We start from the raw sequence: 16,500 nt of genomic DNA, 5'->3' as shown, positions 1-16,500 counted from the left end.
GGATAGAGGCATGCCATGCACATAATGTCTGCTTTAATTAGTCACATCAGCTGTCAAATCCCTTTATATTATTCCTCTTTCATTATAGACATTATTTCATTATTCGTAATGTACTTCAATTCCTTTATTGAATCATGATTATATTTATACACACCGACATTCTATTAAATTAACGTTTCTGATTTATGTTCATTTTATTTGTATGGGGAATGCTCGCAGTTTGCGCGCCATAAATCAGCCTCAGTACGAGCAGCAGGATGCAGACATGATGTCTGAGACATCACATCAATAATTAAACCGATCTGCATCACAATACGCAATAATGCACACGTATATAATTAAACCAAAAATAACGAAACTCACCTCTTCACCATTGGTGTCCAGAAAAGACTAACACCGGCTCTCGTTCACGCGCGCATTATCTGTCCGGCGCTCAGCTTCTCCTCCCGGACGCATGCGCGTGTCAGTTTCTGCTCCAGATGCACTCTGCTCTGACGCGCGCATATCATCACATTCAACGGTTCATGCAATGTTTACATTATCCTGTTAGAAGGTTTTGTGCAAATAAATAATCAGAACATAAGCAGTTATTAGTACAGACGGTATCATAATCTAGTATAGGCTATCTTACTGCTGTTTTGTGTTTATTTTGTGTTGTTTCCTTTAAATGTTCTCCAGTGGGGAACGCCTCGAAAACGAGATGGTTTATCTCAAGGGTGTTATCCTAAAAAATAAACTGAAATGGAAATATATCGACTTTGAGCTTCTGGAAAGGCAAATATAACTTCTTAATTCTTCTTCTTCTTCTAATTATATTGTTATTACAGGGGATTTTGGATTTTAAAAAAAATGTCTAAAAATATACATTTTTATTCATGCATAACTTATTCGTTAACTTCTTGCTTGTGAAATAATTTTACTTTAGAGTTAATCAACAATGAGAAAGTTCGTGTTTTTGTGTGTATATGCTTGTTTTTTTTTTGTTTTTTTGAAGTAGGCTCGTTTTTGTGCGTATATGCTCGTTATTTTTGGATGTACGTTCAGTTTTTGTGCGTAACGTTACTTGTTTTTTTGGATATACATTTGGTTTTTGTGCAGACACTCGATTCTTTGCATGTTCGGTTTTCGTCCATATATGCCCATTTTTTTGGGAAGTACGCTCGTTTTTGTGTAGCTATATGCTTTTTTTTGGACGTACTTTTGATTTTTTTGTGCGTATATGCAAAGTTTTTTGGACGTACGCTCGTTTTTGTGTATATGCTTGTGTTTTTGGACGTACTTTTGATTTTTTTGTGCGTATATGCTATTTTTTTTTTGGAAGTACGCTTGTTTTTTTGGACGTACGTTCGGTTTATGCGCGTATTCTTTTTTGGACGTATGTTAGTTTTTTTGCGCATATATGCAATTTTTTTGGGAAGTACGTTCAGTTTTTGTGCGTATTCGTTTTTTTGGACGTACGTTAGTTTTTTTGTGCATATATGCTAATTCTTTTGGAAGTACGCTCGTTTTTGTGTATATGCTTGTTTTTTTAGACGTACTTTTGATTTATTTGTGCGTATATGCTAATTTCTTTGGAAATACGCTCGTTTTTGTGTATATGCTTGTTTTTGGACGTACTTTTGATTTTTTTGCACATAAATGCTAATTTTTTTGGAAGTACGCTTGTTTTTGTGTATATGCTTGTTTTTGGACGTACCTTTGAATTTTTTGCACATAAATGCTAATTTTTTTGGAAGTACGCTTGTTTTTGTGTATATGCTTGTTTTTTTTGGACGTACTTTTGATTTTTTTTGCGCACATATGTTAATTTTTTTGGAAGTACGCTCGTTTTTGTGTATATGCTTGTTTTTTTTAGACATACTTTTGATTTTTTTGCGCACATATGCTAATTTCTTTGGAAGTACGCTCGTTTTTGTGTATATGCTTGTTTTTTTTTGGACGTACTTTTGATTTTTTTGCGCATATATGCAATTTTTTTGGAAGTACACTCGTTTTTGTGTATATGCTTGTTTTTTTTTTGGACGTACTTTTGATTTTTTTTGCGCATATATGCTAATTTTTTTGGAAGTACACTCGTTTTTGTGTATATGCTTGTGTTTTTGGACGTACTTTTGATTTTTTTGCGCATGTATGCTAATTTTTTTGGAAGTACGCTCGTTTTTGTGTATATGCTTGTTTTTTTTGGACGTACTTTTGATTTTTTTTGCGCATATATGTTAATTTTTTTGGAAGTATGCTTGTTTTTGTGTATATGCTTGTTTTTGGACGTACTTTTGATTTTTTTGCACATAAATGCTAATTTTTTTGGAAGTACGCTTGTTTTTGTGTATATGCTTGTTTTTGGACGTACTTTTGATTTTTTTGCACATAAATGCTAATTTTTTTGGAAGTACGCTCGTTTTTGTGTATATGCTTGTTTTTTTTGGACGTACTTTTGATTTTTTTTGCGCACATATGTTAATTTTTTTGGAAGTACGCTCGTTTTTGTGTATATGCTTGTTTTTTTTAGACGTACTTTTGATTTTTTTGCGCACATATGCTAATTTCTTTGGAAGTACGCTCGTTTTTGTGTATATGCTTGTTTTTTTTGGACGTACTTTTGATTTTTTTGCGCACATATGCTTATTTCTTTGGAAGTACGCTCGTTTTTGTGTATATGCTTGTTTTTTTTGGACGTACTTTTGATTTTTTTGCGCATATATGCAATTTTTTTGGAAGTACACTCGTTTTTGTGTATATGCTTGTTTTTTTTTGGACGTACTTTTGATTTTTTTTGCGCATATATGTTAATTTTTTTGGAAGTATGCTTGTTTTTGTGTATATGCTTGTGTTTTTGGACGTACTTTTGATTTTTTTTGCGCATATATGCTAATTTTTTTGGAAGTACGCTCGTTTTTGTGTATATGCTTGTGTTTTTGGACGTACTTTTGATTTTTTTGCGCATGTATGCTAATTTTTTTGGAAGTACGCTCGTTTTTGTGTATATGCTTGTTTTTTTTGGACGTACTTTTGATTTTTTTTGCGCATATATGTTAATTTTTTTGGAAGTATGCTTGTTTTTGTGTATATGCTTGTTTTTTTGGACGTACTTTTGATTTTTTTTGCGCATATATGTTAATTTTTTTGGAAGTATGCTTGTTTTTGTGTATATGCTTGTGTTTTTGGACGTACTTTTGATTTTTTTGCGCACATATGCTAATTTCTTTGGAAGTACGCTTGTTTTTGTGTATATGCTTGTTTTTTTTAGACGTACTTTTGATTTTTTTTGCGCACATATGCTTATTTCTTTGGAAGTACGCTCGTTTTTGTGTATATGCTTGTTTTTTTTAGACGTACTTTTGATTTTTTTGCGCATATATGCTAATTCTTTTGGAAGTACGCTCATTTTTGTGTATATGCTTGTGTTTTTGGACGTACTTTTGATTTTTTTGTGCGTATGCTAATTTCTTTGGAAGTACACTCGTTTTTGTGTATATGCTTGTTTTTTTGAACATACTTTTGATTTTTTTGTGCGTATATGCTAATTCTTTTGTGCATACGTTAATCTTCTCAGAATCACTCATACGCACATTTGATAAATTACCTTAGATCCAATGTAGGACGGTTTCTGCGTAACATTTTTTAAACAAGGTCCGAGTGATGTGTGGTCATTTTAATTACTGTACAAATAGCCATCTTGAGTTTACAAGGAAGAATTGATAATTTGGGAATTTAGCAGAAAGGATGCTTGTTTCAGAGAACTGAAGTTATATAAGAAGAGTCACAATTATGTTTTGCTCTGTTGTGTACAACTGTATAAACAAAATTACGCCACAACTCTCTCATTTCCTGTGAATTAATTGAAGCCCAAAGTTTAATCACAGAGTGTCCAATTACTGTCTAATAGTGTTTGATAATGTTTTTCTACATTTGATCTTTGCTCTCAATATTATGAACTTAACAAATAAAGCTTTTATTATGTTCTTCCTAAACTCTATTCTTTGAGGGTGCTTACAGTATAAAACATTTATCAACGAGAGCAATACTAATGCCTAAGTACATAGTTCTTTTTATTGTTTCTTTCATTCTTTCTTCAAAACCTTTATTCTTTCAGTACAATTACCAGGTATTGAATTAAATTACATGAAAATGTTCTTCACAATTCTATCTAATGATGTCACTCCACGTCCCCTTTCTCTCCTCAGCTGCACAGAAGAATAAAATAATGTAGCACCGTAGAGAGAATCTACTCAAAAGAGAGCCATGAACTCAAGTTTCTTACAGAACATAGTAATAATAAATTAAAAAACAACAACAACACAGAAGGCCTGAGAGCCAAATGAGCTAAAGTTTTAGTAACAAATAGTCTTGGATTAACCTAACATGTGCTGCTTGTTTTCTAGAGCACTACCTGTACAAACTTTTCCTGGTTTATGTTGGATTGTAAACACTGAAGCAACAAAGATAATCATAGTGCATACTGAAAAAAGTGTAAAAAAAAAAAAAAAAAATCCCAACAAAGCAAGTTACAAATAATTTTCTGTCCAAACTAAATGCCAAACTGCTTGTATATTGGGACAAAGTCAAACCGATATGATATATATATATATGAGGAGTGGGATTTTACCATCAGAAACAGAAACCAATCAATGGACAAAATGTTCCGTTGCTTTTCTCAGTCTCAGCTGCAATTTTGGACAAAAAATGTAAAATGGTTGATGAGCTTTTATCACTTGCTTTATCACCTGGTGTTATATTCAAAACATTCTTGAAAATAACTAGTATTTATTCTAAAGATACAGTTCTCAGACTTAAGATGATTGAAAATCTTCAACATAAGAACGTTGATGATATGTAGATAATGACGATACTTTCACAATACTTAAAGTGTATATTAATGCATTTATAATGTTTATTTAAATTGCAATGCTTTTTTAATACCTATTGCTTGTGAATGAAAATGTGAGAAATAAAGTAGCCAAGTGATAAAAAAAAAAAAAATACAGTTTATACATTCTGTTTTGTCAGTCCCACACGTCCATATATTAGTTCCGTCTCAATTTCGCTGTTGTATTGAAAAGGCTGTCTGCTAAAACACCACCTTCAGATGGATAAGGTAAAATAAAGAAGTATCAATTATTTAATCCCTAATCTGTCCATCCAAGAACATGGATGAGAAAACCAAAAGGAGATCTAGAATTTGTGGAACGGTTTACCCAAGGATCCCTGCAACTACACAATATAGTCCAGATCAGGTGAGTTTACACTCGAGGTACAGATAATTGTTATTAATGCCAGATTCCAGTCCAATACTCTTTGTCAAAACAGACGAGGCTTCTCCATTGGCCGTGAAAATTGGTTCAAATCTCCTTTGACGATTGAAGTGATTCCATCCTTGCGAAATTAAACACAACTGGAAGGGTGGTGAAAATGCTAGGAATATAGACTGTAACAAACAATAGTAGAACTCATTTATATTTAATTGATTTTAGCTTCTTATTTTGACTATAAACTTTTCTCAAATCATTGATGGCTACCTGGGGTTCGTTCTACTCATCTTTCTCTACTATGACTTCTCCATGAAGTACCCTCCTCCTCTGACGCAGCATGTGGAAGTACAGCTGAGGAAACACTGAAAGAGAAGCAGACGACAATGAAAACAAGAAAGTAAAGTTCGTCTGGACAAACTTTTATGTTGGCTTGACAAAGCCGTTTGAACGTTTTATAAGCGTTAAACTTAGTGAAGTGGAAAGAGAAAGAAATACATTGCTAGCATGAATTAGCATGTTGTTAGCATTAATTATCATATTGCTAGCATGTTTTAGCACATTGCTAGCATGAATTAGCATGTTTTTTTGCTAACATGTTTTAACAGGTTGCTAACATTTTTTAGCATTTTGCTAACATGTTTAAGCATGTTGTTAACATGATTTAATATGTTACTAGCATGAATTAGCATGTTTTAACACAGTTAACAAGAATTAACATGTTTTAATACATTGCTAACATGAATTAGCATGTTTACCATTTTGTTTGCATTATCATGTTGTTAGCATGTTTTAGCATTTTGCAAGCATGAATTACCACATTTTTGCTAACGTGTTTTAACAGGTTGTTAACATGTTTTAGCACATTGCCAGCATGAATTAGCATGATTTGGCACATTGTTAACATGAATTACCATTTTGGTAGCATGTTTTAACATGTTGTTTGCATCAATTATGTTGCTAGCATTTTTTAACACATTGCTAACATTATTTGGCATTTTGTTAACATGAATTAGCATGAACTAGCATGATTTGACATTGTTAATATGATTTAACATGTTTTACATATTGTTAAAATGAATTAGCATGTTGGTAGCATGTTTTAGCATGGCATTTCCATTAATTATCAGGTTGATAGCATGTTTTAACACATTGCTAATATGTTTTAGCATTTTGCTAGCATGAATTAACATGTTTTTGTTAGCATGTTTTAACAGGTTTTTAACATTAATTAGCATGTTGTTAACATGTTTTAACATATCATATCTCTACCATGTCTTAAACACATTGTTAGCATGTTTTATCATGTTGATGGCATGTTTTAGCATTTTGTTTGCATTATCATGTTGCTAGCATGTCTCAACATGTTGCTAGCATAAATTACTATGTTTTTGCTAACGTGCTTTAACAGGTTGTTATCATGTTTTAGCACATTGGTAGCATGATTTGGCATTTTGCTAGATTGAATTACATTTTAGCACATTGCTAACATGAATTAGCACATTGCTAGCATGTTATATTAGAAATATTACATAGAATGGCAGCTTATATGAGTCTAATGGGCTTCTGGTTGTTTAAATGTGAATTTTGACAATTGGAACAGTCTGAAATGGAGTTTGAAATGCAGAGGTAAAGTAAAAAAATTAATCTAATCAGAATAATCAGCCTCAGCTTTCAAAACTTGACCCACCAACCCACAAGTTTAACCACATTAAAATCAAATCATTGCAAAGAGCAATCATAACTGAGATACTGTAATTTACACAGAACTCAGTAAAGGTGCACTCACTACATTTTATGTTGAGACAGACAATATGGCAATTATCTTGGACTTATTCACACCACTAGGTATCGGAATGTGGCATCATGCAAAAGCCATAGTTTATAGTTACCAAAGCCACTGTAGACGGTCATGGTCAGTTTATTCAAATTATTAGCAGGATTAGACAGCATTATTGAGCTGGTCTTGTGATTGCAACACTGTCAATAAATGTTAACGTGCAAATAGATTTCTTTTCTTACATGGGATGTAGGACAGCATGACGATGATCAAGAAGTAGTAATAGTCAAAGGACACATTGTATTTGTTGGGAAGCCTCAGGGAGAACATGCCCGATCTCCGAACATACGGTAAGGCAGCATGTATGGTCAGCAGTTCACCAATTACTCCCAAGGGGTACATGACAATAAACATGTTATACCTGGGGAAAGCAGGAGATCAGAAAAAGACAAGGCAGGAAAATAAATGTGACTTAATTTGATATGAGACATTATACACATTATAAACACACATCGACACTTATTGAGTAATTCAGTGTTGGGGCAAAAGTAATGCATTACAATATTGCAAGCACATGCATATTGGCTGGTCCTTGTCCACTGACATTTCAAAACGTTTCGAAACAGTAATGATGTAATGAACTTACTACTAACTAACTCCACTAAGGGGTGGAGCTCAGACTACTAACTAACTCCACTAAGGGGTGGAGCTCAGACTACTAATAACTAACTCCACTAAGGGGAGGAGCTCAGACTACTAACTAACTACTAACTAACTCCACTAAGGGGTGGAGCTCAGACTACTAACTATTAACTAACTCCACTAAGGGGTGGAGCTCAGACTACTAACTACTAACTCCACTAAGGGGTGGAGCTCAGACTACTAACTAACTACTAACTCCACTAAGGGGTGGAGCTCAGACTACTAACTAACTCCACTAAGGAGAGGAGCTCAGACTACTAACTAACTACTAACTCCACTAAGGGGTGGAGCTCAGACTACTAACTACTAACTCCACTAAGGGGAGGAGCTCAGACTACTAACTAACTACTAACTCCATTAAGGGGTGGAGCTCAGACTACCAACTACTAACTCCACTAAGGGGTGGAGCTCAGACTACTAACTAACTACTAACTCCACTAAGGGGTGGAGCTCAGACTACTAACTACTAACTCCACTAAGGGGAGGAACTCAGACTACTAACTAACTACTAACTCCATTAAGGGGTGGAGCTCAGACTACTAACTAACTACTGACTAACTACACTAAGGGGAGGAGCTCAGACTACTAACTAACAATGACTAACTCCACTAAGGGGTGGAGCTCAGACTACTATCTACTAACTCCACTAAGGGGAGGAGCTCAGACTACTAACTACTAACTCCACTAAGGGGAGGAGCTCAGACTACTAACTACTAACTCCACTAAGGGGAGGAGCTCAGACTACTAACTACTAACTCCACTAAGGGGAGGAGCTCAGACTACTAACTACTAACTCCACTAAAGGGGAGGAGCTCAGACTACTAACTCCACTAAGGGGTGGAGCTCAGACTACTAACTCCACTAAGGGGTGGAGCTCAGACTACAAACTAATATCTTCACTAAGGGGTGGAGCTCAGACTACTAACTAACTACTAACTAACTCCACTAAGGTGTGGAGCTTAGACTACTAACTACTAACTTCACTAAGGGGTGGAGCTCAGACTACTAACTAACTACTAACTAACTTCACTAAGGTGTGGAGCTTAGACTACTAACTAGTAACTCCACTAAGGGGTGGAGCTCAGACTACTAACTAACTAACTCCACTAAGGGGTGGAGCTCAGACTAACTACTAACTAACTCCACTAAGGGGTGGAGCTCAGACTACTAACTACTAACTTAACTAAGGGGTGGAGCTCAGACTACTAACTACTAACTTAACTAAGGGGTGGAGCTCAGACTAACTACTAACTAACTCCACTAAGGGGTGGAGCTTAGACTACTAACTAGTAACTCCACTAAGGGGTGGAGCTCAGACTACTAACTACTAACTTAACTAAGGGGTGGAGCTCAGACTAACTACTAACTAACTCCACTAAGGGGTGGAGCTCAGACTACTAACTACTAACTTAACTAAGGGGTGGAGCTCAGACTACTAACTACTAACTCCACTAAGGGGTGGAGCTCAGACTACTAACTACTAACTCCACTAAGGGGTGGAGCTCAGACTACTAACTCCACTAAGGGGTGGAGCTCAGATTACTAACTACTAACTTCACTAAGGGGTGGAGCTCAGACTACTAACTAACTAACTCCACTAAGGGGTGGAGCTCAGACTAACTACTAACTAACTCCACTAAGGTGTGGAGCTTAGACTACTAACTACTAACTCCACTAAGGGGTGGAGCTCAGACTACTAACTAACTAACTCCACTAAGGTGTGGAGCTTAGACTACTAACTACTACCTCCACTAAGGGGTGGAGCTCAGACTACTAACTAACTAACTCCACTAAGGGGTGCAGCTCAGACTAACTACTAACTAACTCCACTAAGGGGTGGAGTTCAGACTACTAACTTTGCAACTACATGTCAACTAGCAGTCATTAGAGTATTAGAGACTGTCTGCTTAATATCTGCAAACACTTTATTTTGATGCTCCCAACAGACATTCTACTGATTATAAGTAACTGTGAAACTACATGTCAACTTATTCTACTAACCCTATCAATCTACTAATACTCCAATGAGAGTTTGTTGACATGTAGTTACAAGTTATAGTTAGTAAAATGTCTAAGGTGAACCATGGAAATAAAGTGTAAAGAAAAGTCTGCAAACAGACAGAATCCCAAAGGGAATCAAGCACTACTGAAAGGTAGTCAGGACCGTTTGCCAAGGCTGTGGATTAGAGGTAAAGATATTGTAAATAATGTTCAGTTTCTTTCATAGACCGATCGTTTCCCTTCTTAGGACCTCAATGTATCATCAGGGGCCTCGGGTATTACCTTTGTTTTGTCTGCATATGTTTTTTTGAATCTCAAAGTGATGGCACCCATTGACTTCCATTATATGAATCACAGAGGACCACGGTTTTAGCAAAAAAAAAAAGAAAAAGATCTTCTTTACTGTTCTACTGAAGAAGAAAGAGTCACCTACATCTTGGATGGCCTGAGGGTGAGTAAATTAACAGTAAATTTTCATTTTTAGGTGAACTATCCCTTTAATTATGGACCCTGGCTGAGATGCTAATAGTTCTACACACAGCTGCTAGATGGCGCTACTAACTCTTGCAGTGTTGGAAGCAATCCATGCATGAAATAAATTTGAAATTATTTGAAAATGCAGTTGTTTTAGTAATTGTTTAAGGCCATTTCACAATTCTGAAATGGAAAATACAGTCTGAAAATACAAATCTGTAAGGGCGTTAATTTGTGAAAAGAAAACCTTAATGTCACCCAAAAGAACTTCGAACACATGCTCAATCTAGTTTTTTAAAAAGGCCACAAATTTAAATGTTAATTTCTCAATAAAATCAGTTTAGGGTTCTGAGAATTTCTACAACAAGAGCTGTAATAAGACTTCGGCTGCGTTCCAAATCGCATACTCTCTTGAGTAAGGAACTTGTATGAATAAGTAATTACTTTTGCAACCACTAAAATGTATGTTCTATAATATGAGTGTAATCAGGATGTACTATATTCGCTATGTTGTCATTACCATGTGACCTACCAGCGTCAGTTGCATCTCCTCACTGCCATTAATAAATGCTCTCCCATGGCCTCATGGGATAGTAGTGTCCATCTAATGTACATTTCAGAACATCGCCAGAAGTAGCAGGTCATCCGGCTGCTGTTTTATGAGTACTGTAAATTCGGAGATGCTTCTTTTGTCACATACTGTTTTTCGCCTAGTATATAGTAGGGAAGTATGAGATTTTTGACGCAGCCATAATGTGAAACTCTAAACAGTGTCCTTGTGAGTAGCAGACATGCTCAATGAAACCACACTGGGCAGCGATCGAGTGTACCTGGCCCACTTGATGAAGTATGGCAGATGGTGAAGCAGGTTGAAAGTGTAGAAAGAGTAGCGAGTGATCTCTGTAATCGTCCATACCACTACGAACAAGATCACACTCTCCTCGTTCTGAATCTTAGCATGCGTTTCAAATGAAAGAAAACAATATTTAAAATGTAACAGCCTATTTGTAAAGCCCATTTACAGATTATCCACTGGAAAACAGTGAATATGTCCCATAATTCTCATTGTTTTTATGGTTATTGGTTAATTTCCTCATCAAGAATACTGACCTGTCTGATGCTGTTTGTAATAAACCAGACCAGGAATATCCGAGAACATACTTGGACCCCAGTCACAATTACAGATGTCCGCACAATTCCTTTAACACACCAAAAACAACAACTGAAAAACATAGTACATATAGTAAATATAGTAAACGCATAGTAAATATAGTACATACCAATAGCACAGTGTCCGACCTGGAATAAAAACAGAAGAGCCAAAGCGTAAGAAAACGAAATGAAGATAGATCAAAACAAAGATACAAGCATGCTATCCATTTTTATGATTCATGTCATTGCATTCTCTGTATTTTAGTCAGTTTGTGGCCTAATAATATTGCTTATATGGTGATAGACCCTCATACAAAGAGTGAAAAAAGAAAAAAAGAAACACAAATTGTATGTCTGGCTCAGATAGGATTCAAAGTCTCAGACCTCTCTAACAGTACAACAAGTCAGTTGTACTTCTGCCTGGACTGATCCTAGATGGCGCCACCAGCTCTTGCAGTGTTGGAAGCAATCCATGCATGATATAAATGTATTTGAGAATGCAGTATTTTTGTAGCTTTAGTAATTGTTTAAGGCCATTTAACCACTGAAATGGGAAGTACAGTCTGAAAATACAAATCTGTAGAAATGTAGAAAAGAGAGTTCACAAAGGGTGTGTGTAAGGGTGTTAATTTGTAAATTATGTAGCTCGCTTTTGTTTGGAATGAGTAGTGGTATGCCTCCTATATCTAAAGGATAGGATATTTGCTGTGAATATAGGGAATTTTCCCCCCAAATCGGCCCATGTAGTATGTGGTGTTCCTCAGGGCTCAGTTTTGGGACCACTGTTATTTTCCCTATATATGCTTCCTATTGAGTTCTATATGTTGGAAGCACAGTACCACTGCTACATTGATTTTCAGTTTTATTTTCCAGTGAGTTTAGATAAGAAATGTTCATTAGACAGTGTTGTGGTTACGGAATACTTTGAGCATGAGGAAACTTTCAAATTAATATATTTTTTATATTGTTTCCTGAGAATAACACAAAAAGCAAAACATTTACAGTTTTTTTCACAGGAGAAGGTTGTTGTTTTTCTTTGAGAGACAAATGCAACACTGGAGTAAAATAAAGTAAAGGTTAATATCATATATCATGGTGGTTAAAAGAATCTTACCTCCAATAGTGCAAATGTCTGGAAAAATTTGAGTGTCTTTGCTATAGTTTTGTACAAGCCTTTATGGGTGCCTCTCTGAAGGTAATAGCGGATCATGGAAACAGCCAGTACAAGCCACCTGCAATACAAGATCACATCCAATGTCTATAGAAGCGTTGCCACACTTGCATGTAAATATAAGTGATATTCAGCTAACCGGCAAGTCATACAACTTGCATTTGAAAAGAAACTTGCACCTGCAGGATTCTGCTGTCAAATCAAATGACACTCACAGTGCATTATGGGCATTCTATAGATGTTGGGTGTACATGGGTTGTACACTTCTCATTGCAATGCATAATGAGATTGAATGAGTGCACTAGATATTCTCCACTATGATTTTGGACATTATTACAAAATGTCTGACAACTGAAAAAGAACACTATATAAGAGCTTGTCCTGTTTTCTTAGACCAATAATATTTCAATTATAATTTAATAACTAAAGATACATAGTAAAAAAAAGTATTTAGTCACTTAAAGGGATAGTTCACCCGAAAATGAAAAGCATCCCATGATTTACTCATCCTCAAACCATCCTAGGTGTATATGACTATCTTCTTTCAGACGAACACTGTCGGAGATATTTTTAAAAACATTCCTCCCATGTTCATAATGGTTGTGAATAGGGGTCTGCGTTTTGAAGCCAAAAATAATGCATAAAAAAATATAATCCATACAGCTCAAGGGGGTTAATAAATACCTTCTGAAGTGAAGCGATGGGTTTTTGTAAGAAAAACATCCATATTTAAAATTTTATCAATTCAAATGACTAGCTTCCGGCGGACGACCGTACGCAGAATGCAAACGCAGTTCAAACAAATACGGCTATGCAACAAATTTAAGCTCCTCTTCTCTTACTGAATATCAAAATCCTCCGTCATTTATCTTTCGTTTTAGACTTATAATCCGTGACCGGTGTTTTGCTTTGCTCTCTCCTCTGCGTTCTTCATTATGTTGTACGTCAGGTCAAAGGATACTCTTCCGCTGCAAATCAACTTGCGCATTCTGTGAACGGTCGTCCGCCGCAAAATAGCTTTTTGAATTTATAAAGTTTTAAATATGGATATTTTTCTCATGAAAATGCATTGCTTCGCTTCAGACCCCTGTAGCTGTATGGATTACATTTTTTTATGGATGGATGCATTATTTTTGGCTTCAAAACGCGGGCCCCCATTCACTCCCATTAGAAACCATGGAGGACTAATGATATTTTTTAAATATATCTCCGATTGTGTTCATCTGAAAGAAGATAGTAATATACACCTAGGATGGCTTGAGGGTGAGAAAATCAATTTTTGGGTGAACTATCCCTTTAAGCCACACTTCTATGCATGAAAGTCATTGCATAAGAGAAAAAGTAGTGGCATTTATATTAGAGATAGCATTAGCATATTTTTTGGGCTTTCAAAATCATGCAATAGAGTTCATGTCACTGACAGGAAGTCACTAAAAATCACCAGCTGATTAAAAATGACATCACTTGTTACACTACATGCCTTAAGTGTCTAAATCATTTTCAGCAAACTAAAATACACATTTCTGTTGAAACTTGTATGTCATGTAATAAATTATATTAGACATTTGTAATGACGAAGTTGCGATTTAGTTTATTTAAAATACATTACTTTAAATGTAATACTGAATAACACATTACTACTGTTAAAATTATAACAAAGTACATGTTCTTTAGTATGACAGTCAACGCATGCAGTAATAAGTGTACTTGACGAAAGCATGACGAAAGATTATTAAACTTTATAAATATTCTCTTTAAGCAGCCTACTTTTAAGTGGCCTTTTGTTATTACCATTAATTGCAGGGTTTTTTTTTTTCACACAAAAAATATTTTATGACTTGTTCAACAAGTAGCCTACATATTGAATAGAAATAAGCCCATTCTGTTTTCCCCACACAAGATTTGTGAAGTTTACGCTGGTCGAGATCGGCTCTTTCACTATCATTACCGTGCATTTCATCTTTCTTTGTTAAATTTCGCCTGTCGAGCGAGTTCCAGTGTCAGCGCTAAACATATCACTGCGACAGTTGCGGAATGACGCGTGCGGTACCGTATTAGGAAAGGCTGTGAGGAATATCCCAGTATAACTATAACGGCCGACCTCTATAGAACAAAACTAACAATTACCCACGCGCCCTGTGAGGCTTTAATGCAACAGTCTATCTTGGAGCTTTCAAATTAGTTTTAACCAGTCGAGTGATTTACAATGCGCCGAAACTATAAACAGACACACGACTGCATCGAGCGAGCAGAGCGAATAAAAGAAGTTCAAAGGAAAACTTTCAGCAGCGATACCCGGCGGTCATGGCGATGTTGTAGAACGCGAGCCATGCCGTTGCGATGGCGCCTTTCGTCCGCTTCTTCTTGTTGTTGGTATCCTTCTCGTCGACAGTCCCGTCCTCCTCGCCGGACGCCATGGTACCTGCTGCCACAGACTGAGAAAGTCACAAAAACCTCGCGCGAGCACAGCTGTCGGCGGGGGCTGGTCATCTCTGGAGGGGCCACTGAGTGTCAAGGCAGGAAAAAACCTTTTCTAAATCAACTATGCACATCTGGAATGATCTTATAGACAACTTTTTTGGCAGATTATTTTCTTTAATGTTTTCAAATAGACCTGCGTCATGTTTGCTCGCCTATTGTATTAAATTCATGACTATCAATCAATGCATTGAGTGCCTAAATGTGTTGTGTTCACATCACAAGCACATTGTAAGATCCTGTCACAAACTCGCATTCAAGCTGGCCACTATTTCTGTGCCCAGGGGGGAGATTATTTTGATAACATCCTTGTTCATCCCCAAAGCAGAAAAATAATTAAATTAGTTGTAATAAATAAGGTTGTTAAATAGCAGTTAGTTGGGTGTAGCAGTAAACTAATGTATATTCTATGTGTTGCCTAATTAATTAAATGTTTTTGTATGCATTTTTATAGTGTGCCTCAGTGTGAATAGTGCCATTACTTTCACAGTTTGGGCTGTTATATTCATTCTCACCATGCGGTGGCGCCCAAGAGCGCGGGAGCTGTAAAGTTACCGCTTACCATTTTAAGGGAGTGTGAGTGAGTTAAGAAGCTAATGCTAGAATATTACCTGTTACTCCTGTAAAATCCATATTTGGAGGAACATTACATTTAGTAACTTGTTTTCTGTTCTCATTATGATTGATTTGATGTCCTGGATTATTTGACAACATTGGTAGTGAGAGGGTTTTAAAACTCCTAACTTCTTCGCTAAACGATTCTCATTTTGTAACGCTTAAAACGATAACAAAGCTTGCATTTTGCATTTTGACGTTTTTTACACACCATTTGCAAATGATTTATAAAGTTATAATTCCAACTATACAACATCATATGGAGTGTAACTAGGCCAGTTTATTTTATTTTTATTTATTTATTGAGAGAGAGAGCGACAGAGAGAGAGCTTGGCTAATCAAGGCAATTACAGACAATTGACAAAAAAAAAAAATGACTTTCAAATTTGCAAAAACGACCCAAGATAGGTTAAAATATTAACTACATGCATACTGGTTCATGCATTTATCAGATCAATGGCCACTAATTTGAAAAAGTATGACATTAAAGTAGCCTTGTTTGATAAAATCACACACCGAAACATTGATATGTGTTACGCTGATACACTAAAAAAAGATTTGTAAAAGATTCATCACTACCACCCATTGGAATTCTTCAAAGGAACTTTGACAGACTGAACAATGTGACTACAAATGGACTACAAAACTAGACCCAGGAAACGGGAAACTAGAAATACAACATAAAAGTTCAGAAAACTGGGAACATATAACAAATAGGGCCCTTTGCACTTTCAATTCTTCAGCTATAAAAATAACAATAATAATCTTTAAGAAAACAATAACCTTGTGAACTTAAATTTCTTGGGCCCTGAATAATAATAATCCTGGAGGAGCTGTGAAGGGATTTCTGAACAATTAAAGGCATACATTTAAACTCTTAT

The 16,500-nt window shown here is 35.9% G+C and overlaps 1 protein-coding gene across 1 annotated transcript; it reads right to left on the bottom strand.

Annotated features, from left to right (window-relative positions):
* Positions 1 to 3,828: 3,828 nt before the first annotated feature.
* hacd1 (3-hydroxyacyl-CoA dehydratase 1) lies at positions 3,829 to 15,025 on the bottom strand. The gene is made up of 8 exons (XM_067401579.1): positions 14,822 to 15,025; positions 12,470 to 12,587; positions 11,484 to 11,502; positions 11,314 to 11,402; positions 11,034 to 11,155; positions 7,269 to 7,447; positions 5,517 to 5,611; positions 3,829 to 5,425 (listed from the first exon to the last, which is right to left on the bottom strand). Exons 1-7 carry the CDS (start codon positions 14,941 to 14,943, stop codon positions 5,529 to 5,531), a joined length of 732 nt encoding a protein of 243 aa, XP_067257680.1. The 5' UTR covers positions 14,944 to 15,025; the 3' UTR covers positions 3,829 to 5,425; positions 5,517 to 5,528.
* Positions 15,026 to 16,500: the final 1,475 nt, after the last annotated feature.

The sequence above is a fragment of the Chanodichthys erythropterus genome, chromosome 11 (genome assembly GCF_024489055.1).
Source record: "Chanodichthys erythropterus isolate Z2021 chromosome 11, ASM2448905v1, whole genome shotgun sequence".
In the NCBI taxonomy this organism is placed as follows: Eukaryota; Metazoa; Chordata; class Actinopteri; order Cypriniformes; family Xenocyprididae; genus Chanodichthys; species Chanodichthys erythropterus.
Note: the sequence above shows the minus strand (reverse complement) of the source record. Positions and strands in the feature narration are given on the sequence as shown.

What these genes read in the sequence shown, in the direction of transcription:
- hacd1 (XM_067401579.1), bottom strand. Translation starts at nt 14,943, where the DNA reads ATGGCGTCCGGCGAGGAGGACGGGACTGTCGACGAGAAGGATACCAAC. An exon ending in TTACAAACAGCATCAGACAG is followed by an intron (nt 11,156 to 11,313) that starts GTCAGTATTCTT and finishes ACGCATGCTAAG; the next exon opens with ATTCAGAACGAGGAGAGTGT. An exon ending in TACTTCATCAAGTGGGCCAG is followed by an intron (nt 7,448 to 11,033) that starts GTACACTCGATC and finishes TGCTTTCCCCAG; the next exon opens with GTATAACATGTTTATTGTCA.